This window comes from Lates calcarifer, linkage group LG21 (assembly GCF_001640805.2).
Source record: "Lates calcarifer isolate ASB-BC8 linkage group LG21, TLL_Latcal_v3, whole genome shotgun sequence".
NCBI classification, from domain to species: Eukaryota; Metazoa; Chordata; class Actinopteri; family Centropomidae; genus Lates; species Lates calcarifer.
This window is the reverse complement of record NC_066853.1, coordinates 21,407,000-21,428,642: the sequence shown is the minus strand read 5'-3', so window position 1 is coordinate 21,428,642 and position 21,643 is coordinate 21,407,000. Positions and strand designations below refer to the sequence as shown.

At 39.7% G+C, this 21,643-nt stretch overlaps 1 protein-coding gene across 2 annotated transcripts in view; it reads right to left on the bottom strand.

The window, feature by feature from the left end:
* The window catches only part of LOC108876139 (spectrin beta chain, non-erythrocytic 4), a 79,184-nt gene that overhangs the window by 24,568 nt on the left and 32,973 nt on the right, over positions 1–21,643 (bottom strand). Inside the window, exons 23-25 of one of the 2 annotated variants that reach the window (XM_018665475.2) lie at positions 19,825–20,027; positions 17,379–17,469; positions 11,827–11,973 (exon numbers count right to left, since the gene is read on the bottom strand). In XM_018665475.2, the coding sequence (XP_018520991.1) occupies positions 11,827–11,973; positions 17,379–17,469; positions 19,825–20,027 (441 nt within the window). Of the gene's footprint in view, positions 1–11,826; positions 11,974–12,740; positions 13,318–17,378; positions 17,470–19,824; positions 20,028–21,643 lie in introns of those variants that run through there. The other variant, XM_051065725.1, reaches the window with a different exon arrangement.

Sequence of the window (21,643 nt, the reverse complement as noted above, 5' to 3'; positions counted from 1 at the left end):
TAACTACATAAATGTGAATGTTAAGTTATTTATTACAAAATATATCTAAATTTACAAAAATACATTACATTACAATACAATTCACCTGCATTTTGCAATACACGACAACTTCTTTTTAAATTTCTAATTACTGTCAAAAACATGTCAATATAACATAATAATATATGTTTCTCATCAGATTTCACAAGTGGAACAGTATAAGGTATATTATATACATGCTATAATCATTTATTATTTTGAAAATATTGCATTTGATGTATTTCACAATACTTGGCAAATAAATGTATGGCAAAATATCTGTTGCATAATTGTCCCAAGCTCTGTAAAATTTTCAAGTGAAGTTAAAAACTACAATAAATATCTACAATACAATACTACAATAAATATCTTTTTGATGAACTCCAGTTCATTTATGTTCCAATAAAGCCAACTGGAGATGACAGAGGTTATAATGGATACGTCCAGGTGTAAATGTGTGTACATACGTTAACACCCACACAGAAAACAGATGAATTACAAGCTGCACAGCAGGCCGCACTACACCACTCACTGTCCTGTAATTTCCCTGTGTTAGTGTGTTATGTCAGCTTTCATTCTGGTGTGATGTTTCTCCAGCTGCTGATGTATGCTGTCCTCTGCGGTGAGTGGGTGGGCTGCGTGGGCTAGAGCAGCATCACCCACAGGCTCAGGGCTGCTACTCCACACTCACACATACTCAAGTCTGCAGTTCAAAGAGGACCAGATATTCCATCGCTCATACAAACAGTATCTGCAGAGATTCCACAGAAAAAAGGAAAATCCATGTCCAACACATAACAACAACATTTTCTTTGTAAAGCTCAAGTGGCTCTCAACTGACTTTACACATAAAGGTCAGTTTAGTCTGCCAGTAAAAACTGTTGTATAATGTCTTCTACTGTCATCAGGGTTATCTTGGCTTGAGCTTGGACACAGAAGTTTTTAACAGAAAGCCTGTGTTTAAAAGACACAGTCTTTTATCAGGCAGGTAGGGTCTATTACAAGATGCCATCGAGTGGCAGTAATTAAAGGTATATTAAAGGATCAAGTGCTTTTGGAGCTTGACCCATACCACAGTCTAAAAGTCAGGGTATATGTCTTGACCACTCTTCTAATCTTTCTCTTGTAAGTCACCAAACTTTGCGGAGGTGTAATACTTAATCTTAAGCGTACCCATTTAAAATGGTAAAGGTTTGTGCAGTTTGTGCAATGAGACCACTTGTTTAAAGGTGCTATATGTAAGTTTATGCTATCAGGACATAATAAGTTAACAGCCGTTAACTCACCAGTCTAGAAGAAATTTATGAGTTCAGCATCAAACTTCATTCCTTTATTCACCAAAAACTGTCTCCAGTGGTGGAAAGCAATGCCAATGTTAGCTCTTGTTTTCTTTCTATTTCTATCACTCTTCTTTCACTGAAGTTAGCATGGTACCCAGCAAACCCCGTCCTGTCCCGTAAGCAATAGTGAGTCACTGTAGTGTGCTGCTCAGAGGGCATATGCTAACCTCTTGTCTGTTAAATACAACAGTGGCTGAAGCTCTTGATATGTAAACAGCTATTAACGCTACATATGGAAACAGATATGGAAAATATAAAAACTTTCATTTAATACCTACATGGCAAATTATTATTTATGTGTTATGGAAATCTCTGCTGTCTGCTGTTACAAAGTATTCCTGGGCATCTCAATAGCTGGAGAGTAATGGCACATATAACATAAGTGCAACATCCTCAGTTTGAATCTAGCCTTGCGTCTGCCTCTACAGTATGCAGTAAGAAAAAAAAAAAAAAGACAATAATATTGAAAGTAACTTGCTGTGATGGAAGATGATTCAAATGCAAAGAGCATCTAAGAACCAGAGCAAAATAAAGACAAAGGATTAGACAAAATGAAGAAGCACAGGATGAAGAGGTCCGGAAGGACAGAGGGTGAGGACTCCTGACAGGACACTGATGCTAACAGTAACAGATGGACCATCCTCTCTCTGCTGTCTGGTCTGTGTAGCACAGTAGACATCTGCTCCTGAGTATCACTGCTGACACTCTGCTGGACAGTGTGTCTGTCATGCTCAGGCCACTGGAGCTATTGTGTCAATATTGACTTTGCATGTGAAAAATCTGCTCGTCCAACCAAACAACTGCTCTGCACTCTTCATGTTATAGCTCTCACTTTTTAGACAAATAATTGTTGAACTGGTGACATTTTTCCATTTAAAATATATTCTCTACATCACTCTTTCCTAAGGGAAATCCTTGGGTGCACATAATGAGGGAAGCTACAGCGGGAGAAATAGCTGAAATCCATACCATGATGCTGTTGATGCACACTGTCCCAAAATGAAATTTAGAATGCAGCAGCTTCTTGGAGGTGGGAAAATGATAAATTGTGGATAGTAGTGAGACAGCTCCGGAGTGATCTTGGAAAACAGCAACAATAAAGAAGTATTAAATCTTAGGAAACCATTTAAAAATAAATTGATGTAATTTAATTGGCAGTAACGTTCCAAACTCACTGTTTGATTGACATTTGACAGAGAGTATCTACATTTATTTAGCATAGTAATTGTTTAAACAATATATTATGATCAGTTTGTATATAGAATGGAATTGGGACACAGCCAAAGATCATCACCCACTGAAAATCATCCTCCTGTTTTCCCTAAAATAAATCAGGAGGATGGTAGCATGATTTCCACCTCTTACAGCAATGCTATGGATAATGCAAGAGAAACGTATGTCAACATGTACATCACAACAGTGGATTTTTTGGGCATGAAAAATTAAGATTTGTGACCAGATTCTGTAATATTTGTGTATCTGTCCTACTGGTATTTTTTGAGTTTATTATCTGTCTGGTTCACTACTCGTGCCGGTAGTGCCATGCAGAGATACAAAAAAGCATGTAATCATGAGCTGTCATTCACACATACAAGCAGCCTGCTTTGGCTAATGGAGTACAGGTTTAAGAGATATGCACTTACTATATGTACACACTCAGAAACACACACACACACAGCTGGAGATGACATATTTTCCAGAAGGTGCCCAGCTAGAGGCGGAGATGAGCGATGTGGTCCCATCTATCCAGAAAGTGCTCTCCTCTCCTCCTCTGTGCTGCAGTAAAAGCATCACTTTGACTGGAGGAAGAGAAGAACTGAACCTTTTTTTTTTTCCTGTTTTGTCTTTCTCAAACCCGAGTATATCTTTTTGTACCGAGCATTAGAAAGCTCACAGTGCTCCAGGATTTGACAAGCATATGAGAAAAAACTCTGATGGATTTCATTTCATTTCACTGCGCTTCCCTGTCTGATGTGAACTTAACGTCAGCACAGATGTATTAAAAGAAACTGCATGAGGCTTCACTCACAGAAATCATGTTTAGGTTACTACTGATCTCTGATTACAAAACAGTGACAGTCCTTTGAAATCTTTCTGGAGTAAACAGAATACTGATTTTTGTTGCTATTTTGCTGAGAAATAAAGCAAACAGATTTAGTTTTAAACCTGTCTAGTGTGCATAAGGGTCAGCCAAAGCAAAGCTCACTTTGAAGAATAAGAGTCTTAATAGCAGGGTTGCAGGGCAGGCAGAAGAAGCTACTGTACAATATCACTGTGGGACGTATTGAGGTCAGAATCAGAAGGTGCAGATAGACACACATGAAGGGATAAATCAAAAGAGAGACTGGGAGCTCCAGTAGGTAATTAGATAGTACAATGGACATTTTCTTTTCCTTGAAAAGTCCCATCCATCTTGTTGTTGTTATGTGTTGGGCATTAGTCTACAGGTTAGACAAGGCATGAGACTAGATGATGACTGCATGTGGATGCCAGTTTTTTGTATGTTTGTTCTGTTTAAATTTTTTGTTTGCTTGTTTTATGAGGAAACAAATTTGTAAGACATGTAGTAAATACAGCAGTAAATGTGGATATTAACTAGCTTAATAAAATAGAATACAACATGGGAAATACACTGTGGATCAGAGAATCAATTCACTACTGTATCACTATGGACTCAATTCAACATCTAATTCTATTGTCAGTGAATATTCAGCATATTGACAAGTTTTAACAGAGCTAATGCAGCCTTAAAACAACAACTGTCCAGCTAAGTTTTAAATTAGAAAAACACAACCTGCCTTTGACTCTCATACAGCTCTTTTCATCTTCCACAGCATCACTGCCTCAGTTCAGTCCAGCTCTGTGTGCTTTACCGAATTTTGTATGAACTGTGTTGCCAGAATATCTAAATAAAACTGGAATTGATTGAAAGGAATAAAAATATAACAGCAGATCTCTGTCTCAGTTTACCACTTGCTCTGAGTAAAAGTGCCCCATTGATGTTCTCACAGTACATACCTACACACCCGCCTACACACACTCCCTCATTCACCCACACACACACAAACACACACACACACTGTCTCATATACTGCAGAGCCAGCACAAATCTACAGGTCAAAGCTTAATGCACACAGGGCTTTGTGAGTGAGGCAGTCGCAAATATAGTGTACTGTGTATCAATATTACCATATTACTGTTCTTACCATGATAACATGTATGCATGGTAATTTTTAGCATGTAAAGGTAAAGATGAGGCTGACAAAATCAAACTTAAGCTGATGAAAGTCGACAATGAAAAACTGAGTCTGACAGAAAAAAGCCCTCTGTACAGATGATAAAGGATTTAGGAAAACACACTGCATCACCCTCAGGCCAAACATATTTTTGTCCCACTATTTGTAAGGATGAAAGATCAGCAAAGTTGTCTTTCCATCATCTGACTCACAGGGCTACAAGCACTCAGCAGACAACATAAACCCTGTTTTCTTCGGCTATACTAACTGTGCACAAACACCACCAAGAATCATATGTAAGGGGAGGGGCAACTGATACAATCTCAAAACTACACAAAACTATCATTTAAAAAACAAACCAGGTAGATACAACGGTAAAGGATGTTATAACATTATAATAGTTTTGCTTTTTCATTAAAACATCAAGCTAATCAATCGCTCATCCACTTCCACCACTATCTATGTCTTCGTTTGTGATACAACGCAAAGGAAGACAGTGGAAGTGGGATCAAGGCGGCAGAGGATGAGATCATTCTTAATGAGTTAATGAAGGCAATTAATTATTAAGCATAACAGGAGGGAAGGGGACAGGAATCAAAAGCCCACTGGGTTAAGCCTATCAACTGCATGGGGAAGAGAGTATTTTCACTGTGCACTCACACACTCCTCCACACACTGACATACACAAACACAATCTACTGCAACTGAAGCAAATCACCCTGAACAGCCAGCAGCTTCTGTTTGGTCTAAATCACTGCAGAGTTACATTACAGACATTGCAGAATGACTAGGCATGTCTTTACAACCAACACAACTCTCGAAGGCGTGCAGACTACTGTTACATCGATTTCTAGCTCTGTAAATAGGAAAACTCAGGTTCTATTTTCGGATGGAAAGCAGAAACCTGCAAGTGGCTCACCAAAAAGTATTCTTACACCTGGGCTCTTTGTTTCCTCTTCATATATGCTGCAGTATTAATCTGAGTTTTGATAAAAAATGTTCTTCCCACAGGTCATTCATTCATTCACAAGCTTTGTCATAGTATCAAAGTAGAAATATAATCCATAAACATATATATATATATATATATATATATATAGTTATCTGTATTTGTCTATCTATTTATCTGGCCCGTTAAGGACGCCCAGTCATCCTGCAGCGACAGAACAGCACTTATTGATTAAACATTGCATTACACATTCAGAACACTGCAAACCTCAGCTTATTAGATTTGGCCCTCTATACTATACTACATTAACACCTAAAGTTGTGGACTGAATCTCAAAACTCCAAAGCAGCTTTCTCTTCCTCTTTTGGTCTGTGTATTACATCACTTCCTGTTAAATCCAAACTTGTTTCCCATCCCCTGCTTAAAGGGGAGTGGACTAAGACTGAGAAAAAGGGAGAGAGGCAGAGAAAGAGAGAGAGAGAGAGAGAGAGAGAGAGAGAGAGAGAGAGAGAGAGAGAGAGAGAGGAGGGGAGGGAAGTAGAAATGACCTTCACACATGAGCTGTACGAAGAGAGGAGGGAGGACAAGGGAAAGGGAGAGGGGATTGGACAGCTGTTGCCTAGCAACCGCCGCAAGCACAGGAAAGAGGAGACACGTCGCTCCAGCTGCTGCCAGCTGTTTGACGTCACAGCAAACTGACACAGCAACCCTAGATGTATCATAATCATTCATAAACACCTCCTCTGCTGGGGTGTCCCCTAACACCAACACTCACCTAAACCTGAGGAGAGATCATTGTTTTATTTTTCATCTAAGTGCTTGTTATCCCCGCATGATTAGATCCTTTCAGACTGCCACATATGCATGATCACAAAACTCCATAGTTGACAAACACAGATGTAACTGATGCCGTCTTGCTGAAGGGTAACCTCTCAATATAGTCCGACTGATGATGGGTTTTTCCAGCCTCTCTAAGGAGTGACCTTGGGACTATAATCTTACCTGTGATATTTTTAGGCAATATTTACATTAAGTGACATACACTGGACTTTTATAGATGGAGCATCACTTGTATGACAATAGTGGAATTGAAAATTGTACTGTATACATGAATGTGTCAGTGTTTTTATAGGCCAGGTCAGGATTATTAGGATGCAGTAACATCATGTTGGAGTAGAGATTTTGAGATTTCAAACAACTTTAAGTTACGCATGATGGATTGTTCGACACTCTGCTGTAACATCCCTCCTCTTGGCCATACTGTTAGGATACATGATAATACAGGAACAATCAGCCAGATATGAGCATCTGTCCAGTCTCACTTTTTCATGCTTGTCTTTCCACTGTGGCTATCAATGTTTTCAAACCAGTAAAACCTTGTGTCTCTGGCTGTCTCCTTTAGTTGGACTGGTTTGTGTTCACAGTCTTAGCAAACAAAAACTGTTCTTTTGAAAGAAGTGAGACATTGGTTCCAGCAGAGTAAACAATCAAGAGTTTAAACATGTGCGTGAACATACGAACATACATAACAACAATATGACACAGATGTTAGCCTTTTGGTAGCTAGGCCTTTGGTTAGCTTGAGGCCCTGCAGAACTGCCATCAGCCTCTGGGCTTATGGAGGCTGCTGATGAGGAGAGGAGGGAGAGGTGGACACTTTAAGAGACCTTGATGTAAAGAGTGCTTTCACTGACGAGGAGGGGATGGTGAACGGGTGGACCAGCAAGCAAAACTAAGTGACTGTTAGATGAATATCATCTGTTGCTACAAACTCAGGGATTTCTAACTTGAACAGATTAGGTAATTTGTTTTAACAATTATTCAGTTCCCTTATAAAAGCTCATGTATATCCTTTATTTGCACTGTGCATTGTACTGTATTGCAATACCCATGTAATCACAGATGACTGGCGCTACCCTCAAGATAGCCAATGTGCTTCACAGAGTCCTTCATGGCAGACAGGAGTTCTTACTCTCAGAGGACACAAACAGAGACACAACCGCACTGTGCAAAACAATGTTTTCACAAGTGAGGACTGTACACAAATCCTCACCAGTATTGCCATGGTAAAATGCCAAATCCTGTGAACGTTATGTTGCAAAAAAAAAAAAAAAAAAAAAAAGGAAGTTGCTAAGCAACGGCCATGGAGCAGGCTTGTAGGGTGAACATGGCTGCCACGTACGACTTCAGAAGCTAAACCCTGTCTATCTGCCAACAGCTAGACGACCTGGTGTGCCTACAGTCTGCCACTAAAGAGCATGAACTGGGACCACTTGAGCTGGACACACACCAATACAGCCATACACATTTGCACACTTAAGAGAACTGCATTGGCATATTATAAAAATCCCTACCTAACATCTGAGCTCAAACTTAAACCCAAACCAAGTTTCTTTAACAGCTCCTTGAAGAAAAGATGATGTAATGTCCAGCACTGTCCAGAAATCTCCACATTGTTGTTGTATAAAATTGGTCTGCACGAATACAGGAGAGCACATACATAAAGAGGGCATGCACAAAAACACACATAAACCTTTTCTTTCTGCAATTGTCTTATTAGTTCAATTCCTCTGTCTGCACCAAGATGCTGTCTCACCTGGTATCTTGTCTGTTTTAAGCACCAACATTTCAGTATCACACATGATCATAGTGTTTTGCTGTTACATGTTAGTTTCTGTTAAATGGGAATAAGTTAATCTGACTAAGCAAATCCAAATGTGACCATCAAGTTTCTAAACCCCAAACACCTTTGATTTCTAGTTGGATTCTTTGCAGTATAAATGGGGTTTATTCCTGTTAACATTTTTAAAAGCTATTTTCAGTGTTCTACTTGGAATACCAAAGAAATAAAATTTGAGTGCTGAGTGGTTGTCACTGTTTTTTTTACTGTCAGCCAATTTAGATATTTTCATCTGAGGACGAAAAGAAAGAAATGCACTTTGCAATATTCTGATACTTCAGCCTGTGGGCGTAAAAACTACAGTGGACTCCTTTATACATCACAGCAACAGCAGATTTGGTATTTCTAGAGGTGCACTGATCTTTTATAGACAACATTTCAGACAACTGAAGGGACTTTTGAAGTGTTGTCCAAAGTAATCATGCCAATCACTTATACAATTTATGTAAATGATGCAAATGCAAATGCTAAACTTGTCATTTTTCTCTATTACATCTACAGACACACATCCTCACACACTGACTTCACATTGCCCACTGTAGAAGAAGGAACAGAGAGAAATGACTGTGTACTGAGCAACACACAGTAATTAGATATAATGAGCAGCTTACAGGGCAGCAGTGGGTGAAGCTGCCTACCTGTGCAGCCATCAACCACAATGTTACAGTGATCAGCTAGCTGATTGGACGAGGACAGAGAGATGATGTAATACCTGGACTTCACTGGTTTATTTGAAGCTTTTCTGCTCACAGATGGTTTGTACCAGAGAATCAACAGTAAAGGTTGTTTTGTTTTGAAAAGTGACTTTTGTACAGATAATGCTTGTCCTCTTCTATTAGGTTTATATACCCTATTAATAATAATCATTACTCCATCAAATCATCTTGGGGTAGATGTTGGGGTGGATGGTTTTTGATCTACACGCTTAACAGCTCCATCCCACATGTACATTTAATGCCTCTAGCTACTTCTATACACTACCAAATTCAAGCTGAAATGCCTAATATATTTTATTTAAGCTGAGTGATGGACTATTACTTCACTGACATTTGTGGTTATGCCATAACAAGTTAAGTACCTGTGCCTGTGTCTACACTGGGGATGCAAATAACAATCATTTTCATCAATTATTTATTTGATGAATCAATCATTTGATACAGAAAATTCCAGAAAATAGTGACATTTCTTGTCTGATCAACAGTTCAAAACATAAAGAAACTGAGTTCACTATATTTGTTTGATAAAAGTATCAATTATCAAAATATTTGCTGATCAACTAACCAAGTAACTGACTGATTATTTCAGCTTTACTCTTAACCACATCAAAGGTTGTCTTAAAGTACAATATGTTTACAGACAAAAACATAGAACGCAGTGTTGTGCCTTGGCTCTGTTCACTTTGCTCCCACAGGGGAGTTCAGCTCCAGCCCTGCCCAGTATGAGACTGCAGAGCACTGAGCCATTATGACATAGTCAACTGTATGCACCATCATAGCAAATGTATTATGAGTTTTTATGACTCAAAAACACTCAGTATAACCATGTTTAATATTTCAGTTAAGTGCTGAGCTTTATGATAATAAATGTCGTGTCACTATCTTTTCACTCGACATACAGTAGTTCTTTCGCTTTCCTCAGAACAGATGTACTGCAAAGATTTGTTTATACCATACAAACATCACATGGAACTGCAGTCTGCTAACTAAACAGTCACAGGTTTGACTTTCTACAACAGCCCATATGGGTCCATCAGCGTCCATGTGTCCTGTCAAAACTCATCCACTCACTGTTACTCACTCTGGGTACTCTGAAGAGTCATCACATACAATGTCTAATTTTGTACAGATAACTGGCACAGAGAGACTGCTGAAAGCTATCCACCAACTGTCTATATGACCTGATGACCTGAAACAGGTAAGATCAACAACCATGGGCTAAGTAAACAAAGACTGAACTTGTGCATGTTGTATCATTTTTATATATGCTCCCCTACCATATGCCTAGAATTATGTTTCCTGTGATGCACACACATACTCCCTGAGCCTTCATTTTTCAGAAAAAAGTCTTGTTCTCTAAGGATCATAACATTTAACAGGTGGGCTGCAAAAATTTCAGATGAAGCGACTTGAGAGATGCAGAAATCTACTGACAACATAGATAGCAACATAACATCCACAGCCATCTGCAGGATGATAACATGAGCAAATGTCATTTAATTATCGCCTTCACTGCCTCTCACAGGCCAAACACAGAGGCACACACATTCACAAACACACACAAAAACACTATGTGTCACTTTGCCTAACACAGGATCACAAATCAGTGATGAGATGGAGATGGCCTGAGGAAATGTGGCACTAAACTACAGCTCTACTGGCCAGTAATGATTTTACACATCCAGATTCACGTCACAGCTGCCAGAGGTGTGAACACAACAGCCCAAAGTCAACCCAGAGAAACCCGGACGTGCAGCTGGGGAAACACTGGCTAACCCAATTATGTCTGTGTCGACTGCAGCTTTAGACAAGAGGCTGATATGCCATATAAATCTCTTTAATATGAAACAGATCCTATCAGGACGCAGAACAGTGGTGAAGGTTACAGCGCTCCCTCTCTAGTTAAAATCCCTCTGTAATACTCTCTGTCCTTGCCACTGGCTTTGTTATGCTTTGATTAAGTAAGTTTAGAACTTAAAGGGCTATTATGTAAAACAGTTCGAAGTAAATTTGACATTAATGAAAGACTGTGATGACTGATATCCACACTTTGTTTTCGTCAGAGATGCCTGTCTGAAGGGAAACAGACATGAGAGGTCACTTTTCTTTTTAAAATCATATGAACAAATCTTAAACTTTAGTGACCAAACAGACGTTTGACAGCAGTGATAAATCTTCCCAAACAAAGCCAATATAACCATTTGTTAAACATTAGCACAGTAAGCTAGCAGGCATCTATATACATCAGCATGATTCAACATATAGACATGTATCTTTCCATCTTGTCTTCAACCTTCTATTTCTTATGTTGAGTGTTTTTTAAACTGCAGAGTAGGAAAATGGTTTAAAGTCAATAGTAAGTTCTTAAACAGTAAGAACAGCACAAGCATTGGTCAAAAAAAAAAAACAAGATGATTTCTTATGTCAAGAGGAACTGAAAAACATCTCCTAAAGAAAGACAAACTGCAATAACAAAAAGGCAAAGACATATAATAAACACAGTGCATATAGGATCACAAATGCTGCTGATTGACAGTCAGCATAACCCACTTATTTGTGATGAAATCCACAAATCCAACTCTATATTCTGGTCACTATGAACTGTCTACAGTGCCATGACACACACAATGACAACTCCAAACAATCTATCCTATCTTCTTACTCTCCTTATCCTGACATACTCTGTTGCTTAATGACAAAAGAAACTCAATTACTGCATCATAAAATACACAAAAACATTATTCAACATTCCACAGTGGCAAATGTCGTAAAACTCTCTCAACAGCAGAACGATCCAGCAAAACTCAAGCCAGAGAAAAAGAAAAGCAGCAAAACTGTATCAGCAAGGCAGGAGCACTCTACTGTTAGGATGACCAGCAGCACTCACCTTTTCAATTTTGTCCAGCCATTCCTTATTCTGGGCCAACTCGGCCATGAAGGCCTGGTGTTTCAGCCATTTCTTATGAAGCTTCTGGGTCTCGTCTCGGCTGCTGTCCCTCGCCATCAGCATCTTCTCACACACCCAGTCCCCCAGCTGGGCGAGAGAGGCAGCAAGAATGAAAGAGAGAGAGGTGTCAGTATTGGATGAGTATAAATACTGTAAATAGCTTTTGGTGTGGGGTGTTGGTGTTGTAGAAACTGATTTCTCATTTCAAAAAGATTGGGATACAACAGAACACTTTCACATACACAAACAGGTCGCACACGAATGCTGGAATTATGTCCAGTTCATAAGAGAAACATGTTTGAGTCATACACTCACTTATAGTACATTATCATAATGCACACACGTATGTTTTCATCAGCTTCTGTGAAAAAGCTAAATAACAAGACAGGGTGCACTGTATATAAACACAACAGCAACACATATGGAGGGAAATGCAAGGTCAAACACACAGACATGAATATTTAATGATGCACAGCAGGCACATGTAGGCAGACACACGTGTACCAACAAGCATGGCGGTGGGAATTCACATGTACACACAACACAACAGATCACAGTGTCCACAGCATCAACACACACCCACACAGTAAACAAGCCACAAACACCTCCACTCTCCATCAAAAGAGGAAAATCTGCACATTTTGCACACCCAGATTATCTGTGTGAGGCAAACACACAGTGAAAGCCCCTCACGCCTGCGCTGACAGCATCACCAACGTATTCAGGTCAGCATCAGCACTCTCATCTCTCCGTCATCAACATCCTCACACCTGCATCCAGCATTTCCACCTGCACCTCCACTAGCAGTAACCGGTCTCTCCTAACCCCAACTGTACAGCAAATAACGGATTTACCGGTGGCGCTTAACAGGAACAGCCCACGGGGTTGTGGCAGCTGTGGGCAGCCGCTGGTATCCGCATCCTCTCTGGTTTGCCGTCAAACACATGCAAAGACGCTCTTCACCGCAGAGCCAGATGGAAAGAGAGACCAAGGAGAGGAAGGGAAGGGAAGAGAGAGAGAGAAAGAGAGGCGCCTTCTGGAGAGCTGAACACGAGGGAGCAACATAAAAGGTGTGCTGAGAGGAAAACGCCGGCCAAGAGGGTAAATAACAACAATACTGGAGGCTGAAGAGACAGACTGGAGACTTCAAACTGAGGCTGCGCTCCCCTCTCTCCTCTCTCCTTGCTGTGTTGCTGAGGACTCGCTGTACGCTCCAACCAGGAGAGAGAGGAGGGGCGGGGGCGGATCAGTGATAAGCGAGAGGGCAAGAATGAGGATGACCGAGAGAAGAAGAAGAAGAAGAAGAAGAAGGAAAAAAAACTGCTCTTCCCCAAAACAATAAAATGGCAGGCGGCCGAGCCGATGCACGGGTGCTCCTCCCCTGCCTCACACCTTCAGCGAGCGGGTAAGTGAGCGAGCGAGCGGGCTGGTTGGAGGAGAGGTGGAGTGGAGGAGGAGGAGAAGAGAGGGAGGAGCAAAAGGCTGGAATTGGGATTTTGAGGGGGGGGGGGTGCAGGCAGTGCCTCCAGGCTCACCGGTCACGGCTAATGATGCTGAGCTGGAGGAGGTGGAGGGGGGAGGTGGGCTTTAATTGGTGTCAAAGCAGCAGGACGGATGATTGTGAGGGGAAAGAAACAGTGAAAAACAGAAGAGGAGCTTTGTTTTATTTTTGCTGCTTTGATGGACGGAAGCACGCCGGTCTCCACTAACAGCCGAGCTCACGACTCCTCTGCTTTTGTTTTATTCTTCCCCTCCTGCACTACGCACACCACCCCCCTTCTACCATCCCTCTCTTCCTCGCTGCAGCACTCCCAGGCAGCTGTACTCTCTGTCTCCAGCTTGCCTGACGCTGCTGCAGTGGTAAAGCAGAGAGAGAAGAGAGAGAGAGAGAGAAACAGTAGAGGTTTAGACAGAGGAAAAGAGAAAGAAAAGAGGAGGGGTGATAGTGGGAAGAGAGGGACAGCTAGTGGAGGATTGGACAGAGCAGTGGTTTATCCTGAATGATGTATTTGTAGAAAGATTTACTGCTCCTCTTTCCTTTAAAGGACCGGGGCTGGATTTCAGTCCAACATCCCCCCTCTGTCACTTTGTCACCACTTCCAGAAGTTATCACACACAATCACACACAGGACATCAAGACATGCCGACTAACATGAGCAAACACGCCTCACACGTTCACACACATAAATGCAAAAAAAAAAAAAAAAAAAAGTGTGTGCACATTCACATATGGCATGTACAAACACACACACACACACACACACACACACACACACACACACACAAACACACACACAGGTCTCATGAATGTAGAGGTCATGGTGGGTCACAGCCTGATGCCCCCCTTGAGACTGTAAATGAATTGAATGAGAGAAGAGGAGGAGAGAGGGATTGTGTGAGCGTGGGCTGGAGGGTGGGGGGTGTCAAGAATGAATGAGAATGAATGGGTGGGGGGAGGAGGGGAAGAGGAGTTAGAGAGGTATGTCTGACGTAGGAACGAAAGAAAGGAACAGAAGGGAGAGGAGGATACAGGTCAATGAGAGAGGGAAGATTTAAGGTCAGAGGAGGATTCACAGACTCGTAGTCATCATCACCTCATCACACTTGGCATGACGTTGATCTGCCAAATCTAAAAATGAGCATGTTGAGAACGCTTCTTCAGAAAACTCACAGCTCTGCCATGAAGTAGCACTTTGACAACACACTGCAGAAAGTCAGTGAGAATGTGTGGAACTAAAAATAATCAGTCCATTAATCAGTACACGAGGAAGTTCATCAACAATTTTGATGATGGATGAATTGTTCAAGTCTTTTCTTCTGTTGTAATTTAAATAGCTTTGAGCTTGGGACTTTTGGTTGAACAAAACAAGCAATTTTCAATATGAAGATGTTACCTTGGCATCTGGGGAATTGTGATGGGCATTTCTTACATTTTATTGACTGAATCTCGGATCGACAAATAACATAATTAATTAATCATTAACAAAAGTAATAATTACACTCAGAATAAAAAAAAAAAAAACTTTATAATAAAGTACAGCCTTTTTAAAAAGTTATTCTCCTTCTTACAATTTAGATATGGTGTCACACACTATTTATAAAGACAAAAAACTGTCCCAACATATGGAGAAATGGATATCAGTGGGAAGGTTTGGATTAAGGCTAAAAATAAATGTCCATGTGCCCCTGCATGTTGACAAGAAGTATGTTAGTGCTTCAGGCTTTTTCATGGGCTGAATATTCTTTTTAGTGTTTTTCTATAACAGCTCACAGACCACTTCATTTCCACAGCTTTTGGGGGTACAATCATTAAATCAAGTGACGGATGAGTCCAGGACAAACACTACTCCACTGCAGATACTGTATGAAGAAGAAACGCTAACAAAGGATTTTTAAGTCTGGAGAAAATATTATCAGGACAAAACAACTTAACACTGTTGAACATAAGCAAGCAGTAAGTTGTCTGAGTTGTCAACCCATAATATTTAATGTGACTGTGGAAAAACACAAACAAGGTGAGGACTGGAGTGAGAGCATACTTATCATGTGTTACAGCTACTGTATCATATAGAGACACAGCGTGTTTAGCCATGCAGCCTTTGGGCATACACCTGTTCTTTTCTTGAAACACACTCAGAGGTGAGTCTGGGTAAAAAGCTACAGTTTGATCTCGAACTGAGTTCACTGCTTCAGTCCCCTATTGTCCTTACGATGGAGTTGTACTGTGGATAAAGCGGAAGAGACAGGTTGAAGAGGGACTATTACAGTTATATAAGAGGGAAAAAAATATTTTTTTTTCTTCTTTTCTTTTTTCCCAATATTTTTAGACTCTGTTATTGTCCTCAGAGCATCTTTGTTGAGAAGGTGTGTTTCTAAAGTGTTTCTAAAAAAGCAGCTGCATGTGTGGTGTGTGTTACAACTTCTGTACCTTTAAACTAAAGTCTGTAGTATACAATCAGATGAAGCATGTCAGTCTAACATAAGTGATGATGACTTCCTGTAGCACCTCTTGCACCTATGGTCACCACTGTAATAATTTGATCTTTGCCACATCTACCTTCACTTGATCAGATGATTTTGTCTTTACCGTTTACTGAGCAGCACTGAAATCTGCTTTGAACAACAGCGCCTCATAAATCTACACATGAAGAGCAGAACAAATAATATAAACTGTAGATGTGCTCATTTTGTGTACAATAAACATAACTGACAGTGTGATAGTCAGTGTAAATGTGTCAGTGAGTAGATAGGGAGTGGTACTGAGAAGCTGGAAACACAGGGACCAGACTGGACTGAAGAGAACACACCCTGCCAGCTGAGAGCTCAGGTTCCTACAGACTGACGCAGTGTCACTCACCCACTGTAGCCCCCCCACACACGCACACAAATACACACACACACACACACAAATACACACACACACACACACACACACACACACACACACACACACACACACACTTCTTATGCATACTGTACTTCTACAGACACACATACCACACATGGGCAGACAGATATATGGCTGACACACACATAAACCTACACATGCACACACTTATGTACACAGTGAGATACACTCTTCCTCCTTTGAATTAGTGATGAGGAGCCGTGCTACTGAATTATTCAGGACAGCCAAAGAGAGAAAGTTGCTGAAACTAAACAAGGTTTTGGCCCAGAAAGAAGCCTGTGACTCTGCAGGGTGAGAGAGCAAAAACTGCAAGAGCCAGCAGAGGTGACCCGTGCCCAACACAACTGGACACACACGAGGTGTCGACCATGTCAACAACAAAAAGATTTAAGCGGTTATCCTCAAAATACTGTACATTTTTTGTTATCTGTGCTCACTGTTTTTGCACAGCACTTCTCAGAAACCACAAAATCAAGCCAATCAAGAAGGACATACAGTGCTGATGTCAAAATGCAGCTCTCGCTATAAAGAGCAGAGAATGAACTCATTTAATAATAAAGTTATAGATGTACATATTCATTACACCATATAAGTTAAATCATAAGGTATTAGTCTACATATTATATCATCATACACACTAGTTTTAAGTTGATGTCAAATTACAGATCTAGCCAATCATTACAAAATGTTAAAGGATTCATTACAAACTAGATATAAGCCAGCTGATAGTTCTCCTAATGTGTGACTATGAAACTGACGACATGATAGCTAAATCTTACAGGGCAAACCTTTATATGTACATTAAAATTTACGGTTAGTGTGAGCTGCTAACTTAAACCCTATAGATTTGGCTTTTTTGGCCGCAATCATTTAATGTTTTGAAGAACACCAACCAACTGCTATGATTAGGTGAAATATATCAAAACTTCAGAAAAAGATTCATAACTTTAAGATGGAAACTATTGCTCTGTCTAGGCAAAAATGAACAGTCACTGAACCTTCACTTTCCCCCACAAAATTTTTCTCCATAGGAGGGTCCATAGGAGTCCAACCAGTAAAACCTAAAAGTCTGCTGGCCTCCTACCTCATGACAGTCCTGGAGAAACCTCTGAAGTTCCCACTGATCGTTCAGTTTTTCCAACCACTGCTGGGCCAGCTCTCTGTTCTGGTTTCCCCTGAAAGAGTGAGGGACAGGCTGTTAAGTTTAAGGGTACAATAGCTTAACATTTAACACAATTATACCATATTTTAGGTATGTGTGTACTTTAAACAAGCAGTCAGCTGTGCTGGACAATTTATCCTCAAGCCCTGAGAAGGGAGGTCACAAGCAGTAGTATTAGTATACAGTGATTTTTCAAACTATAACATATCATGTCTTCATATATTATATAATCAGATAAAATATAGTACACTGACCCAGAATCTTGTTGATGGAGTTCTTCACTGATAAATGGCAATAAAAGCCATATTTTACTTGTTGCACTTTTGTGAAAGTATGATTATTGGGTTAAGTATGTTAATTCATTGTTTTCATTTGTATTTATATTAATGTGTCATACTCATTCCTGATATTGTAGTATAATTTTTCGACATGTGACATAATAAAAGTATAATGTTCAGAGATTTATTGAAATTAGCTTGTGTGATATTATCAATACTTACTATATGATTAGGAGAAAAGAATAGTGGTAATATGTGTTTAAGGTCACCATATACAATAGTGTTCACTGCATGCAATACATATCATGTGTAAACCATATGTATGTGTGAAGAAAACATATAATTTAAAAAAATGCTACAAGGAAGAGTTAAGAAATAAGGGTGTAAAGAACCAATGTAATCCAGTTTTTAAAAAATATAGCCTAGAAGAATTAAAATGTAAAGAGAATGTAAAAAGAAAGCTGGGGCATGCCCAGGCGTACCCTGAGGGTCTGAAACCTGATATTCTTAGAGGCTTTCCAACCTAAAGAGATGAAAATACTGGTGTAATGTCCAGGGATGGCCTATAGTCCTAAAACAATGTTATAATAGTGTAATGTTGAAGGCCAATAAAATGTTCAAATAGGCATGGAAAAACTACAGTCCCAAGGGATATATAAGAAGGACACAAGCCAGTAGTGATCAGAGTGCTTCTGGTGTAACCTGTGTACACTTTGAACAGCTCTCAAGCTCGTTTCTCCCAGCCTTAAAGACTCTGCTGCCTTGAGCACTGACACCTTCTGATGATTTCTGATGACCAATAAGAAGTTGTTCTTGAACAACTGAACAAAGCTGAAAACTGAATTTGGTTCCAAGTCACAACAATATCTCTGGTAACACCACTTTGATTTGGCATCAGGGGAGAATCTGGGTTGATGTTTCCTAAAAATGTACTGATCTAGTAGTGACATTTGTAGATAACAGCAAACAGGCAAATCTCATTTGTTTATAAAAAAAAATAACTTTGATTAATGTAATGCCTGTGAAATGATTTATTACAGAACCAGAATATGATACATAAAAATAATCACACTACACTGTGCTCATTTATTTGTTGTCAATTCATGTAAATTAAATCTAAAAACCATATGGTTCACCATATTGTTATTGTTGGACCCCCCCCACACACACACACAAAACCCCAACCCCCACTCAGCACACATACATATACACCACCTCAGCTATCACACAGATTTCATGGTCAGGTGTCAGTTCTGGACCAAACAGACCGGGCTCTGTTTTCTGTGTTTTGTTTCATTTACGCTTTTCTTCAAATTCAAATTTAGCTGGTATTATTCTTTTTATTATCCTTGTGCTGTGTTTAGGCAGCTGCTTAGAACTTTGTGCTTTAAAATCAGCTCACCATACAGCTAGGACAGTGTGTGCTGCAGTTAGTGCTATGTTTGAACAGAACAAAAAAACAGTGAGCAAGAAAAGTGAAACTTTTGGAAGCCTTTCATCTTAAATGAATCCAACATTTAAAATGGGAGAATACAGCTACTGAGGGTGTTGACAAGTTAGCAACTACTTCAAGAACATATAGTATATAATAGACATATTTCCCACATTTACATGTACATTTCCTCCTCTCCATTCCTGCCTCCATTTTGCACACAGTTAGAATAATTGGACATACAGTACTATCCCTTAATAGAAAACTATGTCCTACATCTTCCTTTACATATAGCACAAAAAACAGTTCTATAGAGTAAGCGAATCCATCACAGTGCACAAAAATCTTTTCTTTTACATGGTTTAACTGTAAGTTTCATTATTTAAAAAAAAGTTCTATTATTAGAAAGTGTGAATTATTTTTGGCATAGTTTCTACATGCCATATGCTCACACTTAGCAAATGTTCTCATTAAAAAAATCACAAAGCAGGAGCGAAACTAAAATGTCAACGTGAGAACATTTTGCAGCTTTTTTGTTGATATATTATTAAAAATGCTAAAAACACAGATAGATATTCTCTTCTGCTTCAGAGTCAGTCAAGGCTTTGATCCAGCTCATTTCCTTCACTCCTTTTGTTTTTATGTATGCATTTCGTACCTGTTGGCGAGGGTGTCGATGCGTTCCCTGATGCGTTCAGAGTAGATGTTGCTCTGGCTGATCAGACTCTCTCCAGCCTCGATCACAGCTTTGATCCTGTGTAGGTTCAGCTCCATGGTGGTGGTGAAGTCCTTGTGTTTCTTTATGGCAGCTTCAACTGTTTCCACCGTGGTGGGCAGCTCCACGTGAGCGAGGGCCGATTCCTGGAACATGAAGATGGGAGCAGTGAGTTCAGGAACGGACACAGTAAGATTAATGAAGAAAAAAGTAAAGAGCCCACAGAGAAATACCAGAGGCACAGAACAGACTATTGAGATGAAATTTAGGATCATGGCTGATATTGACTGATTCATAAAAAATTATATATCAACTAAACCATATGATGAAGAATCATAAGGACAACAACAAATTTAATCTTTAACATTGTCAGTTTTGGTTGTCCAACCAAACAAAATTATTAATTAGTCATTTTTCAAGCCAAAATGCCAAACATTTCTTATTTCAGCCTCTCAAATGTAAAGATTTTCTTTGTCCTCTGTGATAGTAAATTCATTATATTTTTGGACTGACTGTTAGTTGGACAAAACAAACAATCTGAAAATATAAACTGCTGTTGATCAATGAAGACTAAACGATTAATCAATGGGTCAAACAAAAAATAGGCAGTGAAAAATAATGGCAGTAACTGTTGCATTTGTTTTTCATTTGCCCTTTTTCTAAGAAGAGGTTATTTAAATTTTGGTCTATCAATTATGTGAGATCAGAAAATGCTGGCATTTTGAAGCAAAACTACTCGAACAAACTATATATTTACAAATGTAGAAGGCCTCTGGATACAGAGACAATAAATGAAATTGAGGCAGAAACAGCAGGGAGAGGCACACAAAGATCTATAGCTTGCAACGTCTTTGATACTTATTGAAGAAGAAATGCTGCTCTCTAAATAAACCCCCCACCAGGCTAATAAGGAGCGCTGGTCCCTGGTAAAGATCTGTTAGCAAACCAAAGGAGACATTCTGGCCAACACACAGGCTTATATGTACACACACACACACACACACACACACACACACACACACACAGAGGAGTCAGGGGCAGCTCTGCGTGTGACATTTCAGTTGAGGGAAACAAACCTCTGTGCATGTGATTCTGACTGTTGGTCTGTACCACATGACACAGGCAAGTCTGTAGACACTGAAAATGTCCTCAGATCATTTTTATATGGCAAATGTCAAACAAGGTGATAAAAATACTTTTATACATTATACAATAAAAGGGATAATCATCATTTAGCTGATGTAAAACTACTGATTTTTAAGTCTACTTTAAAAGGAAAAGAACTTCAGTTATTCATAACATGAAAATTCGATGAAATACTACTGAATTTATACCGCTCACCATTCCAAATAATTGTAACATCATATTGTTAAAGTAATATACTCTAACTTCATCAGTGGTCCCACTGCATTAATTAAATCCAGTTAATATTCAAGGTATGAGCTTTGAAAACCAAAGACTTGTAGACTAGCCTATGACTTGCTAACAGAATTTATCCAATTAGAAGGACATACAATCTACACAATATGACTATAAATACCATCATACTGTGTATTGTTATCACACAGTCACACACATACACAGACTTGAGCATCAGAAGGCTGCCAGCAGTTCCTCCTCCTACACTTCATCATGAGGCCACAGTGAACTGTAGATCTAGAGTTACTAGCTGCTGCCTCGGCAGCTCCTGCTCTACTATCGCATAACACAGAGACACTCTGCAGAAAGACACCTGCTGACACACACACACCCTTTCTCTGTC